The sequence below is a fragment of the Lissotriton helveticus genome, chromosome 1_1 (genome assembly GCF_964261635.1).
Source record: "Lissotriton helveticus chromosome 1_1, aLisHel1.1, whole genome shotgun sequence".
Taxonomy (NCBI): domain Eukaryota; kingdom Metazoa; phylum Chordata; class Amphibia; order Caudata; family Salamandridae; genus Lissotriton; species Lissotriton helveticus.
This window is the reverse complement of record NC_136057.1, coordinates 2,141,620,956-2,141,641,222: the sequence shown is the minus strand read 5'-3', so window position 1 is coordinate 2,141,641,222 and position 20,267 is coordinate 2,141,620,956. Positions and strand designations below refer to the sequence as shown.

At 44.9% G+C, this 20,267-nt stretch overlaps 1 protein-coding gene across 5 annotated transcripts in view; it reads left to right on the top strand.

The window, feature by feature from the left end:
• Positions 1-20,267, top strand: part of EVI5 (ecotropic viral integration site 5) — a 936,315-nt gene that overhangs the window by 237,446 nt on the left and 678,602 nt on the right. The window contains exon 1 of one of the 5 annotated variants that reach the window (XM_078646333.1): positions 11,198-11,269. The exons of the other annotated variants lie outside the window; for them this stretch is intronic. Coding sequence (XP_078502459.1) covers positions 11,256-11,269 — 14 coding nt within the window. The 5' untranslated portion in view covers positions 11,198-11,255. Of the gene's footprint in view, positions 1-11,197; positions 11,270-20,267 lie in introns of those variants that run through there. 5 annotated transcript variants of the gene reach the window in all.

Here is a 20,267-nt window from a genome sequence, read left to right as displayed (position 1 = left end):
AGTCCAACTGTGTTTCCAATTATGAAATGAATGCCCCTTGGTCCCTCAACTATTCGATAGACGTTTTTAGTTCCCTGCAAATGAATGAATGAACCTTTTTAAACATGTTTTTAATCCTACAAGATAGCCCCCCCCCCCTCTACTGTACGCACTTTAGCCATTGCCGTATCCGGCCAACCCCGATCACACTGTCCTATCAACATGCTGAACGATTGTGCAAATAAAGGTTTTCGAAACTATGAACTGGTATTGCATGCTTTATTTAAAATATGGGATCGGCGGGAGAGTTTTTTTCTGTGCACCCTACTCTGCTCTCTCTTTAAGGTTGATAGAAGATGGTTGCCCAGCCCCGGATGGAGGATCGAATCTAAGACACGACACTCTGCCGTCAAATATGCGACTGACTCAGGGACTCGCGCGTGGAGAAAGACCTCGATTTCTGGGGTTGGGTAAGACGAAACGGTGTAAAAGATGGAATATAAAGGATGGGTAAAGCGAAACGATGTAAATGATAGAATATTATAAAGATACGACACTCAAAGGTACTAGGGAACAGAGTTGACCGAAGAGCTGATAAACCTTAGAACATCACAGCGTTGGAAGAGATTTAAGGACCCCGACAGCTAAATACACCTACCAACTAGAAACCTCGCGCTAAGTGCTTCTGATTCTCTAACGTTTTCCTACTCACAGCCTATAAGGGCACACTGCCCCCCCCCCCCTTTTTGGCTCCAGAAACCACAACCCCAGGGATTCTATCCCGAGGAGATAAGACGAGTATGAGGTAAGTAAAAGACCTTCGTACCCGTGCTTTTGATGTGCTCGAATGTTGTCCCCCTCCCCTCCCCTCTTTTTTCCCCCCCTGCAGGCCACATCGGAATCACGACCAAGGTATGGTGAAGGTCTGAAAGCCTCGCCATGTCTGATACACGAAGCGGACTAACACTGCCTGGTGGCACCTAAACCACACCCACAAACTGCTCTTGTACCAAAAGAGCCAATAAATTGTATGACATGATGAAAGCGATCACCCTAATCCGTGTTGCGTGAATGGACACCTGTCACGTATGTCTGAAACTATGAGATGATGTTTGTGTATGACTGACGCGTTGACTTAACTGGTTAAAGGACCGAGAATGCAAGAAATGCGACACAATGGTGCCCTTTTTACTCGATGTATGTCCCCTGTTACCCGGCCTAATGCTCGTCCATCCCAAACTGCATGCTTTCAAAATTCTAACACAGACCCGTAATGTCTTATGTTATATAACGCGCTGAATAGCCTATCTTAATGCACGGTCACTCCCCATGTCGCACGTGTACTATTTAGCTGTTGCTGCACATCTCTCTCTCTCTCTCTCTCTCTCTCTCTCTCTCTCTCTCTCTCTCTCTCTCTCTCTCTCTCTCTCTCGCTCTCTCGCTCTCTCGCTCTCTCGCTCTCTCGCTCTCTCGCTCTCTCTCTCTCTCTCTCTCTCTCTCTCTCTCTCTCTCTCTCTTCTCTCTCTCTCTCTCTCTCTCTCTCTCTCTCTCTCTCTCTCTCTCTCTCTCTCTCTCTCTCGCTCTCTCGCTCTCTCGCTCTCGCGCTCTCTCTCGCGCTCTCTCTCGCGCTCTCTCTCGCGCTCTCTCTCTCGCTCTCTCTCTCGCTCTCTCTCGCGCTCTCTCTCGCTCTCTCTCTCGCTCTCTCTCTCGCTCTCTCTCTCGCTCTCTCTCTCGCTCTCTCTCTCGCTCTCGCTCTCGCTCTCTCTCTCGCTCTCTCTCTCGCTCTCTCTCTCGCTCTCTCTCTCGCTCTTCCGAGCGACTAGCACCTAAATTGGCAAACCGCCACCCCTAGTGCACCACCCAATTGGCACCAAATACCACAAGTATTTGCTCAAAATTTATCCTAAATAAAAATCACCCTGACGCCGTGTCACTACCTCTCCTTTCTGCTAAAAATTGATGAAACCGAGATTTGGCCATTAGGGAAAGGACAGGTAAGACGACTGAGGTTCCCTAATCTGATCCGAAATAAGGGAACTACATTTCAGCGGCTCCTGTGTTATAAAAAGATGCCTCAGATAACGCGACCTTCCCCGTCCCGAATTGTCGCAATACCCAAACAGTAAAGGTGATCGAACATCCTCATGTTCCCGGAACGCCCCCTGTTTCGTATCAGCTGCCCCAGACGAGGGTTATAAAACTGTCCCTCACCCCCGGTCATAAGAGATGGGTCTACTTACGCCCTTACCACAGTTTTCTATGTCCCTAGTTGTTTCCCATAAGACCCCTGTCTTTTCTAATTAAGTAGTCAGGCCGTAAGAGGCTACGCAGGAACCAGAATGATGTTTTACAAAGTTAAAAATTAGACCGAAGCGAATAAATCATTGCAATGAACCCTGTTGAAAGCGAAAATGTTTAGGCAGGATGCATTGATAGAATGAAAAATGTTAGCCTATGTTCGTCCCTCAGCAAGATACCTGTCAGACCATGGTGATAGCACACAGCACCCTTTTTAAATATAAAGCCCTGGAGAACGGTATAGCTTTGTAAGGCTCGTAGTAAGAAGGTGGGTCTCCGTCAGAAGAACTGACGTAACTGAAATGCAATAACAGGTACCAGATCTCGTACCACGACCAACAAACACCAAAGTAATAGTTTGAAAGGAAAGTTATAGTAAATCCAGCAAGCCCATCATCAATCATTTATATGTTAATTGTGAACCCCAATATAACGGACGTTTCCCATTTTTGCCTGGAGCTGGGAGAGAAATAGACTTATGTGATTACCTTCCTCTGTCAATTCTCTAAAGACTGTCTTTTCAAACTCATTTAAGGGTACGACTGTCGGAGGAAAGAAGGACCGGATGTGGGAGCACGTGGCCTGACTACAGATCGTGGAACATCTGCGACATTGGCCAAGGCGAGACCGCGACAGAAAGGAGTTGCAGGACGAGGCACTGTTTCCGTCAAAGTGAGAGGAAAGGGCTGACCTGATGCCCCTGCTCAATGTTCAATGTGTGCCGGAAAGTCCCCGCTCTCTGAATTCGGTCATGAGCCTGCCTACCTGAAATTTCCGCCCCCCTGATCTGTTCCCGATTTGGCCCAGCTCCATCCCCCCCCCTTTTCTCCGACCTACCCTATGGACTACACACTCTTCTTCCATCTGAACCTTTTTGACAATCAACTCAAAGGACACAGGGCGAAAAGGACCTTTTTGACCAGAAGCGCGAGGAAAAGGTCGTGCCCTGCAACGCGGGACCTAGAATAGAGCTGGACCCGTAGCTCCACCGCCGGTGCTCCACAGCGCCAACAAAAGACGACAAAGAATGCTGAGAACTCATTAACTTCAAACATTGACACCCTCAATTATCGTTTCTACTACGTCTCATTTCTCTCCCAGCCACCATTGTATTAATTATGCTCCAACCAAACATGAACAGAACTCACATATGTAATGACCTATCAATTTACATTCCGAACGACTATAAGCAGCTATGAAATGTACCCAATGCTCTCACTACAGAATCATCTTTGTCTGTTATTGCATTACTATGGTTTTCCTGCAAACGAGTTTTTATCGATAGACCCGCCTCCTAAGATGAAAGATTTTAAAATATAATGTTTATAACTCCTTCACCTGGGTACCTACTTCTTTTCCTATGACCACCACAGTCGACATGAATTGGAAATAGGCCAGCAAGATGTCTTGGATATGTTAAAGGGAGGACTGTGGAAAATTAGTACGGTCTGGTAAACATTATCTGCGCCATCTTGCCTTTTTCCCCTGATGCCACACTTTTTGTCGTGCGCACCCGCCATTTTAGGTGCCTCGATCAGAACAACCCTTTTTGCCTGCCACTGGCCCCCAGCATAGCCCTCCTCCCTCACAAAGCCCGCACTCTGACAACCCCCGCTCGCACATGCCTTGGGTCATAAACCCCTCTTCAGCGCAGCTCTGCCTCAGAACTCCATCCTGTCCCCAGCGCGACACCTCCCTTCCTTCCTTTCATGGTCCCAGGCCTTTTTGATACAAATCCCCTTTTCCTGTGTGCCCGTTTGTCTTCCTCGTTCCCAGGCCGACACCTAGCTCTGCCGATACTGTTTATTGCCCCCCCCCGTACAGTAGGAAGCTTCCCTCATTGAAGGACCCTTGAGTTGATCAAAGCCCCCTCCCTATGAGATCCGATCAAACCCCCCACATTCCGTGAATCGGCGGAATGTCCCGCTGCGCGATAATCATCACCTGTTGTGACCGGGGTGGGGACTTCTACTGTATATGTGTGTGGGAACGGGCTTGGAGTGGGGATTCCAAGAATGTCCTTCCGTACATCAAAGCATTGCCAAGAATGTGTTGTATGTAATAAAGCAATAAAGCTGTGTATAAGAGGCCAGGCCTCAGAGATGCGGTTAGAGCACCTCAGAACGATACCTGCTGTTTGAACTGATGTGTTCTCCTCCGGAGAGAATAAACCTTGTTTCCTGCCTTCCCGTCTCCAGCGCCTGCCTCTTCATTGATTAATAATTCGTGGGTTAAAGAGGCGATACCGCCGGGCAAATATCGATTGTCCCTTGACCTTAGATTTAACAGTTGTTTTTGCACGATATCCATCTCGGAATGATCCTTCTCCACCTCAGTCACGCACCGTTCCACCATATCCAGTCGCTCGCCATGTTTGTCGAGACGCTCCGACATTCGGTCCATACGGAAGGCTAGGGAATCTATTATCAATTGTGCTTGGGCTCTGCTGCATAGCTGCCAGGATTTATCGCAGGTCTGCAGGTGTTTCATTGGTCATGCCTCTTTGCCTTTACGGGGAATGAGGGTCACCCGTCTCAAGGGTCCTGGATTTTTGCTGCTTTAATTGCAGCTTTGGCTGCGTCGTGTCCACCTTTCACATCGGTGTGGGCTTCGCGGGGTGGGTACCTCTTCTCAGTTCAAAGGAGTGCAGGTCTAGACAGAGGCAGACAGGTGAGATGCAACTCATGGCCCCACTAAATTACGCTTGAAAGACATGGTGCCTGAAGGAGAAGGAAAGTCAAAGGAGCACCACCCTATTGCAGGCTAGTACAACGGGCCGTCGTGCCCAGACAGAAGCTAGCAGTGGGTGCGTCAGTTCCCCGCCGGCAAGACCTGTGCTCAACAGGTATGCGGCTGGCAGTAAGAGTCCAGGGGGCATCTACCCCTAGGGGTTAGGCCCCTGCTATAGGCGATCGGCCTGTCAGCAATCTCCTCCCACGTGCCCCAGACCTCAAGGCATCTGGCGAACCACCCTGTTATGTGGTATGAATAGATAGTCTCAAAGCCTCAAACAGGGCCAGTGCCCCAGTACCATCGGTAGTTTCTCGGTGCCATGGATTCAAGCGCTGTAAATTGGAGGCCCACAAGTACCCCGGTCACTCTGGATCACAGCCCCCCCAGGTGCGTGTCCCGGCAACTATCCTTACCAGGCCTCTGTTGCGATACTGCTGCTAGGATTGGGGGCAGAGGGTTGCATCACTCTTCCCTTGCTGGTCTTCACGTCCCATGGCGACAAAAGGACTCAGACCGCACCAGGTACGAGGCGTGCACACCCCCGGCCACAGCCAGACGCACGTCGGGCCGCACCCCACCAAGCATGCCCAAGAGGGACCGCACCCGCGCAGCACGCACTCCAGCCGCAGGGCGCCAGACGGCCCCGGAACATGCAGCCGCACCGGGGAGACAGTGCGTCAGATACTGCAGGTGCTCTGAGGTTCAGCGGCAGGGGTTTGGGGAGCTCAGCTTAACTCCTGTCAGCACGGCAGGCCCCAACTACAGGTGGGGCGGCTTCCCTCTTCCCTTGCTTCGTCGAGTGCCTCAGTCGCCTGGCTGGCGACTAGAAGGATATGCGCAGGGTCCACGTTGCTTGCTTTGTCTATTACGGCATGTTTAGTGCAGCAACACTTCCAGGATTCATGGCGGATTGATGAGATTTGCGGAGCTCCTTTAGTGCGTGGCAATCTTGCGAGCCAGCAAGCTCCGCCCCACAACCCACTTATGGTTACTTATACATACAATGTACTGTAGTGCTGTTATAACTACTGGCAAATAACCTTTTTGTCTTCTTAAGATTTCTTTGGGTCTCCCTTTTTTCCATCTCTCTGTTTGAATATTTATTTTGTTTAATTGCCTTGTGAATGATTACCGGTTGAGACATTGTCTTTTGTATGCAAGTTGCACTTTAGGCCTACAGTGGGCTTATAGGTAAGCTAAAGCTGCCAAATAACTAGCTGTGGTGTAAAGCACAGTTTTCAGAGGGGAAGCACAGATACTTTACCACTGATTGACAGTGGTAAAGTGTTCAAAATCCTAAAGCCAGCAAACATCTGGTCTTCAAAAAGGTGAAAAATCTGGGGTGACTATGCAAAAAAGGAAGATTTGCTACAATATGGAAAACACATTTTTGAAAGAAATTATGCATTTTCAGAGTACATTATTTAGTTAAGCTTTGACTTTTGTGGACGGTCACTGAAACATTACTTGAAACCCGCCGAGTCATTATTGGAAGCTGGCGACCCCTCGACTAAGTAATTTCTATGATTTGAACCTCATTACATTACAAAAATAAGTCCACATCAAACAAATGCTCGAGTATTGAAATATTTTAGTTAATTCACAATCAAATATTGAAAAAAGTTTCCAGTGTTTTAATTTTGCTTCAATTGTATATACTTTATTAATTTTAATAAGTAATTTTGTAAAACCATTGCGGACTCCCTGAGTAGGACTCATTTCTTAGTGAACATTACTCTCCAGTCTATTCAGTTTCCATTTAGTTAATGAAAAATGCTGCTTTGTTTCTTTTTGAAAGGATACATTTATCTTTTTCTCAATTCCTTTATAAATTAGTGTACATTTAAAAAAAAAGTGAGACATTTTCTAAATCAGCATTACTGTTCGTACGGTTTCTATTTAGTTCAGGAAAGTTCTAATTTATTTTTTCAAAGGAATACGTTTATCGGTTTCTTTGTTCCGTTATCTGGCATGTGAAATGGCCCACTGCTGTTGATACTCGCACAAGAAATACCACTCAATCCTGTTCTACAATGCACATACATTTTGTATTCTTTATTCAGGCAGCTCATTAGTTTATTTTAAAGCTCTACTCCCACTGTATATAAGCTCTATCCTCTTCCAGTGCTGGCCGCAAGTATTTTGTTTGAATTTGTGTTGAAATGATTGTTTTTGTAGGTTACCTCTTTTGTTACAGCTACAGGCTTTATCTACCTTTATCTACCGTAAGGGCCTGACTAGTGTAGGATTTTGATTAGCGATTTTGAGTTTGGAAAAGCCAGGCTCTCTTTAAGGCTTGTTGGTGTATTCGAAGAGTCTTCAAGCCAGATATTTGTGTCTTAGGATGCCCATACTGTCTTCTGCTAATATCAGGATCACAAGTTCATCAATAATCTTAGGTAAACTAGATGTGAGATTGATGATCTACCAGTGAAAAATGTTAATGGTAACGGACCGGTATATAGTTCAGTTTTAGTGGTGCAATTCTGATTGATTAGTTGAGCTGCTGTATGGAAAACAATTTTAACATTGATAAGGGCGGAACTTCGGGATCCCACCAAAGAGATCTTTGCCTCAGTTGATGTAGGATAATATAAAAGAGTATGTGGTGTCAAGGAGATGTGTTCTTTAAAGGAAATAGTTTATCTTATAAAGGAGAGAGATCTGATGACCTGCTGTTTTAATATAATTGCTGACATGCTCTATGAACAGAAGTCAATGTAGAAACCAAGTGATTTGGCATTAGTAGATAGGGTGGTGACAAAACCATCTAGTTGCATTTTGCCTAGTGATGTGATTTATGCTGTAATTTGATAGAATTTATATATTTTTTTGTGGCATTAGTTTTTACTGGGGAGCTCTTTGTTAAACCCTACGTCTGTTACGAAGGACACAATGAGATAGAGTTGTGTGTTGGGGGAATTTTGGTGGCTTGATTTGCTAGAGGCTTCCTGTAGAGGTTCAGTATCATGGAGGCAAGGTTCAAGTCTTGGGCGTGGATGGGAAATCGTGGTGTCTTGAAGAGTATTTTTATTTTGAGATGCCTATTTGAAAGTTAGCTTTTTGTGAGGGAAGCAACAAACCTGTGGAAGATATCTTCATTTGGGTGGTATATGTGTTGAAAAATCTTGGTGATTTTGTCAAAGGTCGCTAGTAGGTCTAAGCACCCACAACACAGTGGGTATTTAAGTAATTTATAGGGTAATTGTCTGGGTGAGTACTGCATTGAGAGGGGAAACCAATTTGGTAGGGTTTTAGTGAATTATATAAGTCGATATGTTTTTGGTGCTGACCGGCTACTGCGTTTTCGGGTCTTAACTAGGAAAGAGATGTGTGTGAAGGTAGTTGGTCCAGGCTTTCAAGGGGAGAGGATTATTGTGTGGTTTTCAGTGCTGCACAATAGATTTGGGTGGGGAGAGAATCTTGATATCAAGATAGGTTGATTTGGGAAAAGTGGCTAGACGATTTTGTTGTTGAGTGTCATTCTCCTAGAAAGGATCCTTGAGGGGTTGAGGGATATTTTATAACTGGTTTATGACGAGGGACTTGAAGTATTGCCAGATATATACAAACTGGTTGTGGGATTTGAGATGTAGATGAATTGCGGGATTTAGAGAGGTTGGTGAGATTGTGTATTGTTAGTTTTTATGTCTGAACCGGTCCTTCATGCTCATTCACTTCACGATTGTGTGCAGGATATTGTTGGAAAAATTGAGTTGGCACAACATTTAGCTATCAAATAGTGCTTTGATTTGCTCTTTGCTCGTGTTTCATTCCTCTGAGAGGAACTTGGTTTAGTGATCTGAATTTGCTTGGCTTGGAAGGAATGGGTGTGGTGAGTGAACCTTTTTCCCAGCGAGGAATTCTTCAGCAGATTCAGTAAAGCTCCATATCTTTTCAGAGTTTCATGATTGGTTGAGGATAATTCAGAATATCTGGTTTAAGAAGCTATAGGTGTGCTGTAGGGATTCAATCCTATGTTTCCCATGTGTGTGCTGCAAAGCTTTTAGTGAGTAAATGCATTATTCTCTATAAATCTGTAAACCAAATAAGAATGATTAAATATTAGTTTTCTTCATTTTTTATTTCATCATCAGTAAAAAAACAACATCACTGCGTTTTTTGATGATTAGCTAAACTAGGGCTTGCTGGGTCCCAGTATAGGATATTAAGAAGTGTGTGGTTTCTCTCCCCGTACCTCTGCTTACCCCTCATTTTGACAGACTGCTCTGTATTAGAGTAAATTCCTGAAAGTTGCTATAGTAGCATCAGATTATCAGCCATTCTTCACTCTGTGCATTGCTTTCAGCTGTATCCATATCATGAGTGACTTTTAGACAGTGCTAGTTTTTCAGCTAACAGTTGCTCCTCTTTTCAGGTCTGACTTTTGAGGAAGCTTTAGCTGTTTTTCCGGACAATTGTTTTAGTAAAAAAATAATCATACATAATAAACATACGAAGAGGAGCTTTTCGTCCATGGGAATCATCCATTGATCTGTTTGAGTGTCATTCACTTATTTCTTCCACCCACCACAGCATACAACATGTCTCTGTCCACTTTACATATTGGCACCCTTCACATTGAGTAACTACACAAAGCTGTGCACATTGTTCACATTCCCCTAAATTGTCCCATTCTTTATAGAGGCAAAGCTGGTTTAACCCTTTGCGTGCGTCGGCCGACGTCAAGGTGGGCGTGTGCGGAGGACGGCCGGGGGCCGTCCTGACCACGCCCAGTCATAAATCACCCGTTCCGCCACTGGCAACGGGTTAAAATAGGCTTTAATTGTATTTATTTACATTATTACATCATTTACATTAATTTTAAATACTGGCTATTTATTTTGTCCTCACGTAGGATGCCAAGTTAGATGGTGATGTATTTTCAATCTCCTTTTAAAAAGGCTTTGTTATACCATTGTAGCTGTTTGTGATTTGAGTGCCTGGCTAGGTGCTGATCTATTCGTCTATCCTTATAGCATAATAATGATAAGCACAACGGAAATGATTGTTGCTTAAAAATTGTGTAAAACAGCCACATCAGTGAGGTTTTTTTAATTTGACATTTTATTGCAAGCAAGTTGCAGCCATATTCGGATGGCTGCATATTTTCTTTTTTACTGTTTTCTTTTTGTACCATATGGTTACAATATTTTTTTTAAAAAGCTAACCATTGTACTAGCTCATCATTTCCCAGGAGAGAACTATTGGCTTTGCAAGTGCTTTTTTAGGTCGAGCCTGGGCAGCGCATGTGCTGCTCTGTGATGCATGTTGTATAAGCCCTGCCAACTCTCTGCCCATATTTGTTGACTTGTGTCATTGCCCTTTGTAAATGCTGGCTTCTGATTCGTTAATATGCTTGTTAGTCCCTCCGTTATACCGCCTTGTCTTAATCCGCACCTCCCATGAGGACTGGTCCTTTTACTTCGGTAGTTACACGGTAGGTCTTATTTAGTCAGTAAGCACTATTTTCTTTCATTTTCTCCTACTCCCATTAAGACATGCTTTCCTGCAGCTCGGGACAATGGCGGCCTCTTACTTCAAATGCAATAGGTCTCGCATTTACAAGAGTTTAAGTTATTGGCATTGTAAATGACAATGCCTTTTATTTATGTGTTAATTATCGAAACAGATAAATAAAAGGCATTGTCATTTCCAATGCCAATAGCTTAAACTCTCGCATATGCGATACCTATTGCATTGCAAATGCTTGTTCTTTAAAGGTATAGATAGGCCTGCAACTCTTCACATTCTGGCGCCTGAATGTGTGCCCGAATGACCATTCTTGCGCATGCGTGCTCTTTATGGTGTTTTCATTCTCTCGTCTCCCTGTGCTGTGTATGTGAAGCGAAGTATTTCATTGTCTATGATACTGAAAGGAAAACGAGCTCGGTGCTTTTTAGTGCAGAGCAGCCCTTATACACGACAACGTAGATGCTTGTTTGTTACTCCTATTTTGCTGGATTTTCTTGCTCATATATTATTCTAAAACAAAATACATTTTAAAAAAACACGTGTTTAAGGTACCGTTGCAAGCTGCCATTGCACAAGTCTTGCTCAAAGCATTAGAAAAACACCGTAAAGTTCAACAGCCTTCTCCTTCCCTGTGGATGGGTTAGCAGTGGTTCAGTCCAGATTACTTTATCAGGAGATCTGTTTGAATAGAGTAAATCATTGTCCGTGTAGAGGGAGACAGAAAATAAACTTTACGTGGGCTTTCCTTCGTGGTTAGTAGACTGGACATTATGAGCCATACACGGTAAGTTGCATTGCAGCTCTGTCGCCTTTGCTACTTATGAAATGTACATAGTTTTGTTGCAAATTTTAATGTCGGTTGTGCTATTAACGACGTGGTCTGGCCAAACCCTGTTGGAAATGCTTGGTCCAAAAAGCTTTACTCGTTACTTTTCCTAAACTGGGGTGTGTGCAGCTTTCTAATAGTAAGCCACCAAACACCCCGTTCCTATTCCAGAATCGGCGGACCCACGACCACGGCCTATTTCAGCCTGGGAGTTCACCTGGATATGCAGTTACCGAAGAGGATTTTTTCGAAGTTTAAATATCGTTTACTTTAATCAATTTAAAAACGTAGGACTTTTGTTAGATGTAATAAATTAACCGTTTTTGTGATTGTTTGACCAGATTAAGTTCCTCTTAACTGTGTAAATGTCAGTGTTGAAGGACTCTACAGGCCCTCCCAATTTACATTTTCACAGTATTACGCCGACAGTTGAAACCAATGGCTGATGCAGAACTGAGCAATGGAATTGTAGTGTCGTGTGTCGATGTGCAGTAGGTCCCTTGCAGTTCTGGGCGGACTCAACAAGGGAATATGCTGTGTTAAGGTGTGGTGGTTAACGGTTATGACGAAATACACCAAACTCCTCAGCACTAGAGGGAAAGGTTTTGTCATTATTGCTTCAGGTGGTAGTTCCTAAAAGCAGGAAGTAATGTAAAATTCTCCAATGTTTTGTTTAAAAAAATATATGCCCTGCCACTTCCCTCCCCAAGCAATTCAGGCTTTTAACTCCAACATTTGTATAAATCGATTCCTGTAGCTAGAATTTGACGTAGCATTAAAAAAAAGTTTCTGGACACCTCCGTCAATGTTAATATAACCTCTGCCGCAGTCGTGGAGGTGCTGCCGATTCTGTGCTCTGCCAAGCACAGGCTTGCTTAGCAACCCCAGTACAGAATTTTTCCTCAAAACAAAATGCAGCCAGGCAGGTTATGAGCGCGTGTATTCTTGTGGTGGTCTATTCTACCTTTATCAAAGCAACGGAATCAATTTATAACAAAAGTTAAAACACTGAACGCCAACTTCTTAATTTCATGCAGTTATGAATCCCCAACGAAAGTCAAATGTCTGAACTTCAAGTTTTGGTAAAGTAACACATTTTATTGCTTGATCGTCAGTCAGGATCCCACTAAGTCCGAGGAATACCACCCCATACCCACCAATATCAAACAGGGTCTTGTGTCCACCCGGGATGCAGACTGCCAGACAGCTTCAGCCTTCTTTCACCACTCTTTAGCCAATTACTCGTTATACTAGAATATTTTAACTACCAGATGGTGAGCACTAAAAGGAGTCCCCTCGCTGCTCTGAGTTGTATTATTGAAATTCTAAAGGAAAATAGTAAGTGCCCCTATGACAACGCTATGTCATCGCCCTTGTTTTCCACTCATACACACTCCCACCTTCACATCACTTGCAGTTCTAAATGTATGTGGAAGACACAAATATATTTTGTGATTGCATACGAAGCCAAACACAAATACTTAAACTCTTGTACCATTGGATGAACGCTAATCACCTTGACCTTTTCTGTGAGTCTTCCTAGCTTTGTAGCAAAGTGAAGAGCCGAATTAAAAAAAATATGATTGAATTTGTATCTCCAAATAAATACAGTTGTCAAACGTTTGTCAATGTATATAGTTGCCCAAAGTCTTACCACTCCTCCAGACCAGTCACAGGATGAACTCTTTATGTCCTTAATCATTTCAGTTCATAGTACATTGCACTAATATCTATTCCAGATCTGACCATACTCTGTTTGGCAAGCAGCAAGCAGGGACGTTGGTGGTGAGTGTTAACCTGAGCAAAAAGAAATAAGAATTATGCTGGCTTTCAGTGGTGCACAAGATAGTAATTAAATAATCAGCATCATGCAAAAAATGCGATGGTACAGGTCTCAGGCTTCCTTCGGAAGCATTGTACGCATACTGTATGCATCCCTAGAGCCATATTAACAGAATGTGACCAGAGGCCACAACAGACGTGGCAAAATATGTTTGTGCTTCCCCCTCAGTAAAACTGATCGCTTTGGCACACTTGTTACCCTAGCACTATTGTGCACCCGCCATATACCGCCGCAGGTGTAGACATAAACATGCCCTCAGGAGACGCATTGACAGTGCACCACAAACAGGTGGCGCACTATCAGTGCGCCCCCTGAGGGCACCCCTCTTGAGGGGTAAAGGGGGATTCCCATGGACACCCCAGACATCCACCTGCAGGCGGGTGGAGTCACTTACTTCACGTGTCTGCAGTAGGATCTCTGACCCCTCCTGTTCTTTACTTGTATTAATTGTATTTACTCAGCTCTGCTTGAGATGGCATAGACTATACGTGCTACTTTAGACCAGGGAAGCTGCGTAATGCTAGTGCTGCTGGATCTTTCCGCAGCTTTTGATACGGTGTCACACCGGGTCCTGTTGGAAAGACTTGAGCTCCTGGGAGTGACGGGAACCGTCCTAGGCTGGTTCCTTTCATTCCTCGAGGGCCGGTCACAGCAAGTATCCCTTCACCCTCATGTTTCATCAGTCAGACCTTTGATGTGCGGTGTCCCTCAGGGGTGGGTCCTGAGTCTAACCCATTTTAATATATTAAATACCTTGCTCCCCTGGCCTCGCTAGTTGAGCAATGTGGTGTGAAAGTAGTCGCATATGCTGATGATACTCAGGGGTGTTCTCCTTCAGGGAACATATCGAGACAGCCTTCACCAATTTCAAGCAGTGTCTTTTTAACATCTCGTTGTGGATGATGGACAGCTGTTCGAAATTGAACCCCGAAAAAACTGAGGTGCTGTATTTTAATCAGGCGTCTCCTCCATGGTCAGAACTCTGGTGGCCTTCAGAGTTAAACCCCCCTCCATCCCCAGTTGAGTCCGCGAGGAACCTGGGATTTAAGTTTGACTCTAAACTTACAGGAAGGGCCCAGATCTGTCAAGTTTCCTCTGTGTGTTTTTGGAAATTGAAAGCCTTGCGGAGAATCCTGCATCTCCTCCCAATTGATTGTAGAAAAATGGTAGTCCATGCACTAGTCACATCACAATTGGACTATACTAATAGTCTGTACCTGGGTCTTCCTGCGTATCTGATCAGGAAGCTGCAGATTATCCAAAATGCGGCAGCCAGGCTGATAAGAAACTTGTCCCTTCGTCATCATATTTCACCCCACCTGCGTAGCCTTCATTGGCTGCCGGTAAAGAGAAGAATTGCATTTAAGGTGCTGACCCTGGCTTATAGAACAGCTGGTGAGAACGGCCCAAAATACCTGAAGAAGAGACTGCTGAAATACCATCAGACAAGAGTCCTAAGATCTAACCAACAGGAACTGCTTGCGATTCCACGCTTCACAAAGGCCATGATTGGCGGGCGATCGTTTTTTGTAAAAACGGCCTCTTTATGGAATTCCATGTCTCTACACATTAGGAAGGCCAAGTCTGAACTTCTGTTCAGAAAGACACTGAAAACTTGGCTTTTTAGTCCACCCACGTGTGCCCTCAGTTGTTGCTGCCGTTGCTAGCGCCGGGACACCTCCATTGGGGGTAGCCGCGCGCTCTACAAAATAATGGTAATAATAATAATATTAGTAATTCACCCTGACCATGTCCTCGGGTTGGAGGCATGCACAGACCTGTTTGGGCAAAAGGAAGCCTATTAAGAGGTAACTCTGTGCCATACCAGTGTGTTGCTCACATGTTGACAGAGCCTGTAGAGGTATGGCACAGCAACTAGCACACGCATGGCCTTCTTGCTCATGCTCCATAAAGGATGAAAGAGCTGCACTTTGATTCCCAGGTGCTATAGAAGAAACTGCCAGGGCTCCCCCATAAGCAAGGATAACGGAATTCCAAGGCATGGTTGCCCTGCATAAATACTGGGGGCAAGGTGGCCAGGGCTGCAACTAAAGTGTAATGCTTTCGGTCTAGAGAGTGCAGTTTAGAAGAGTTTCTGTTCCCTATTAAAAAGTGTTTAATTTTAGCAAAAATATACCGTACAAGACAAATACATTATTAAAATAATTGGTGGTTCAAAATAATAATCTTGGCCAGTGATTCTTAACCTTTTGACTTTTGTGGCCCCCACATAATAATTACTGGAACCTGGAGACCCCCACTGGAACATTAGCGTAACATCTCTAAATTGTGTATGTTCAAGATTTTTGATATCCCTGAAGAGTCAGATGCTTAATGTTCTCTTTGATTATCTCTTGTTCTGAAATCCTGTCTGTTGTCTCTTGCTAATGATGTTCTGAGGATCTTTAAGTCATGTTGTTGGTGCTCCAGTCTACCTTTTTATGGCTGTTTCAAATTTACCTCAGCGTGTCCTATCAAACTACATTGTCATGCCAGGATATCAAGTGTTGGCACTGTTAGCTGCCCTATTTCTAAATGACTGTGCACACTCACTGCTTTAAACTGCCCTTTATTGTGTGATTGTTTCTGAATATTTGACTGGGTCCCAGAATTGATCTCTTGCACTCAGAACATAGGTACTGGTCCACCTTCTTTCAGCTTCCTAATAGATGCCTCTTCATGTATTATGTGACATTTTTTTAGGCGCTGAACTGGATTCTGGACGTCTTTCACTGCAATTGCACTTCACTGGTTACAGTGGTGTATTAAGACTTCAAATCCATGTAGAATTCATGCCATGGATCTCTAAAAGGCACGACGGTAGCCAGTGATGTCAATGCCATTTTTTTTCTGTGACTGTCAGTTGTTGTCTCTGTCCATTTTACTTCAAATTATGTTGACTTCTCATTTTATGGTCTTTAGGACATCAGATGTGCTCTTGACCTGGGAACATACCAACTGCATTCCTTCAAACACACAAGAGTTAATCGGGAGATAGGGGCAAAGCTATTACTGGCCTCTGTTTAGTCTGCATCGGCAGTCTGCCTCAGATTCCACTCTAAAACCCAGTGTAAGAGTCTTACATCACAGGGCACACATAATGTTAAAATCATTCTTGTCTTCTCATCTTGAGAACCGAGAGGAGAGACCGGATGGGGGTAAAGGGACGGATGTTTGGCAGTCATAAAAGTGACTTATGAAGCTGCTAGGTCTGTTCAAACCACGTCTCTGTGTACTGAACAATTGCATACTTCTTTCTTTCCTTTTCTTTCTTGATGTTGCTGTTAAGTACTGAAAACTATAGATCCTGGATGAAAAAGAATGAACTATATATTGCTTTATTCTTTGTTCCCACATGCTGCATGGGTGTAGGGCTAAAGATTAATCTATGCCTTATTGAAGAGAATGCAAGCTCAGAAAGCTCAATGGCAAGGAGACAGTACTTGCCAATAATGAATGAATGAATGAATGAATAACTTTATTGTGTGGTTACTTAAAACCATTACATTAAGACCAAAGTATAAAATTACAAAAGTAAAAAATTTCTGTAGACAAGCGTTTGTGAGAAGTTCCCAGAGTTCATAAAGACACACGTGGTCGGGGACCTGTGAGGACCACCAGGTGTCCCACGACGAAGTCACTATTCCTGCGTGGCCTTAGCAGCTATCAGCTCGAGCCGAGTCTGTTGTATAAATTTTCCAAATGAAGCCATCTGTTTTACTACGCTCAAGGTGTATAGATGATGGATCGCTTCCTTAGCTGTGCGTGTCCCAGCGTCCCTAAGAATGGGCCTAAGGTAGACGGTGCGTGGCGCACGTAGTACGGGGCAGCAAAGTAGTAAGTGGGCCAATGACTCTCGTTTATAATTGCAGAGTCTGCAACCCCGAGCTTCTATGCCTGCATTTCCCTGATGATATAGTTCTTTGAGCGGCAGGGGGTGCAGTCTGTAGGCCAGAATCTTGTGGAGAGCTGGGAGGCCCACAGCCTGCGTGAGATGGTTTCGGGGATTGTGCGTGGTATGTGGCAAGCATAGGGATTCGTGGAAGGCTCTTTTCGTGAGGGACTCCAAGTCCATGTCCCAAGAGCGTGCGCGCACTTGCTTTTTTGTGGCGTATTTGATGGTCGTGTAGTTGACTAGTTCTGGGTTCCACGACTCAATCGCCAGGTTCAATTGCGTCATGGCAGCTTCGATGGTAGCTGACCAGGGGTTCCCTGGTTTAATAAAAATATGTTTCAGGACGGCCTTCAGTGTGTTATCGCATGCCGCTGTTGTGAGGTAGTAATATTTACTTAGGGCTGCCATCTCTTCCAGGGTTTGATGATTAAGAGAGAATTCCAGGCGGATTAGAGTGTTTCTTGTACATTTCGGTAGATGGTACAGTCTCTTGTATGCCCCACAATGGATTTTTTCCAGCTCCTTATTCAGTTTACCTGGGTACGCCTGTTGTGCGTAATTAAGGGCCGGCATTAACTTGGCCTTTAGGACTCTTTGAATGGCCGTTGCTGATGGGCTGTGTAGGAGGGCTTGTAATTTACATAGGGCGAAGGTGATGGACTTGCCTTTACCCTGTATTTTCTTTAAATGGGTCCCGCACAACCCCGATTTATGGAAGGAGACCCCTAAATATATGTATTTCTGGGTGCTGTCCAAAGTTAAATGGCCAAGGCTCCATTTTGCTTTTTTTTTTTTTGGGGTAATGCCCAAAAATGACTATTTTTGATTTAGTCGGATTTGCTACCAGCCTGTTTTTGTTGTTATATATTGCCAGGGCGGTGAGTGCCTTTTGGAGTCCTATTTTGGTGTGATCCAAGATTACGAGGTCGTCTGCGTACTGCATAAAATGTATTTGGGTTGCCCCAATCTTTGGTGTTGCTAAGGTGGCCCCCAGCAGGGCTTTCTCCATGTCTGCTGTGTATAGATTGAACAGTAGGGGTGCCAGCACGCACCCTTGTTTTAAACCGCGATTCGTGTCTATCTTGTCAGTTGCAGAGTCGTTTGAAAGTTTGATTCTTACCCAGGTGTTTTGGTACAGAGATTGTATCGCTCTTAACAGGGAGGGATCGATGTTCCAAAAGACCAGTTTTCTCCATAAGATGGTGCGGTCTACTCCATCGAATGCAGCAGAATAGTCGATGAAGCAGGCGAACAAAGGGAGACTTTTGCGCCGCCGTGCTTGATTGACTAGATAAGAGAGAGCTGTGATGTTGTCTACAGTCGAGGACCCTGGTCTGAAGCCGGTTTGACAGAAAGGCAGTAGGTTTTCTTCACTTGCCCAGTCTGTAAGGTCTTTCAAGATGGCGCTTGCATAGGCTTTGCCCTCGATGTCTAACAGGGCGATCATGCGGTAGTTTGTTGGGTCTGATTTAGTCCCTTTCTTATGAATTGGGTGCAGGAGCGAGCCTCGCCATGAATCAGGCACAGCCCCCGACAGCCAGCAGTCTGAGAATAGGTGGGTCAAGTTTTCAGACCAAAATTCGATGTTTGATTTAAACAAGTGGCCTGGTAGACCGTTGGGGCCTGGTGCGCCGTTTGCTCTGATTTTTTTTAGTATTTTGGACACTAGAGCTTTTCCGGGAGGGGGTGTTGCGTTAGTGGTTAGAGCCAGGTTCACTTTTTGTGGGGTCATGTTGTGTGGCTGGGTAATTGGACCTTCTTCCTTGTAGAGCGTTGTAACATGGCGGACCCAGACAGATGCCTCAAGGGAGTTTTCTCTATGGTTTGTCCCTCGGCCAAGATGGCTAATGTAACTCCAGAATTCTTGTGATTTCCCAGGGATCAACAGATCGAAAATTTTCAGCCACTGAGCCTCGCAGTGTTTACGCTTGGCAGCCCACACTTTTATAGAGTGGCTCTTTGCGACCGCTTGCAGTTGGGTTTTGTTTTTGGTTGTGCGATTTTTGCTGTAGGCATTTCGTTTTTAGGTCTCGCCTGTCGATGCGCATGCGCATCGAGCAAGCGAGACTATAGGGGCTCATCGACTCTTTATCTAACTTGCAAGGAATCGTGGCGATTCCTTGCAGTGCCCGTGACTTTTAAGCTCAATGCGCATGTGCATTGAGCTTAAAAGCGCGTGCACAGCCGCCCGCATTCCTCCGACACCTTTGAAGTGAAGCTTAGCTTCACTTCAAAGGCCCGGCTTCTTCACACCCACATGCCGCTCTGCCCCGCTCCGCCCCCTCCCCTGAGTCATCCTGCCTGCCCAGACTTCTCCTCCCCCCTACTTACATCCCGCTTTCACTTGTTTTTTGTTCCGACTCGACGTTCCCCCCGCCCCCTCCCGCCACGCAATGCCGAGAGCTTGTTTGTTTAAATCCTTTGCACTGGTTTTGATTTCTGCGTTGTATCCAAATGCTGTCGGAGGGTGCCAGTGAATTGCCCTCGGTTTGTCCCCATCTCCCCTAAGTTCTGCTGCTAGTGTTGAAGTGATTCCATCCCATATAGCTATTGTCTCCTGGTTGGGTTTGCGCGGGGGCCAGCCTGCCCACGTGTTCGCCCAGGTGTTAAAAGTTTCTATGGCCGCCTGTCCCCATTTTATTTTTCTGGGCAGCTTTATTAATTCTTGGCCGTCCGATGCCCCCACGCATGTGGGCTTGTATCGTGATTGCACTAATAAGTTCATGGTAATTGTTAGGGCTGCGTGATCACTGTCATTACGTTGGTGAACCATGAAGTTTGTCATTTTGTCTTGCAGTTTATCACTTAAGATGATGTAATCGATCGTCGTTTGGTTGTTGTACGTATGACTGATCGAGGCTCCCGGGGTATTCTTTAAAAGCAGTGTGTGGGCCGTCGCCAGTTTGTAAGATTTTAAAAGTTCATTCAGTGCTTCGGTCCCCCCGCGATGTTGATTTTGCCCAGTAGAAACCCCTATATTATGAATGTTAAAGTCACCGAGGATAATGCAGTCTGATGATGGGTGACCTAGCAGCAAAGTTTCTAATTGGTGTACAAGTGTGAGCGAGTTAGATGTGTTCTCCTGCGAATTATGGTAGATGTTGATTAATAGTATTGGTGGAATACCATTGATGGAGTGGGGGAATTTCAGAATGCCCGCCTGTAGGTTGTCTGGTTGATTATGCAGTTCCAGGAATTCTATGTTCAAGGCGTGTTTT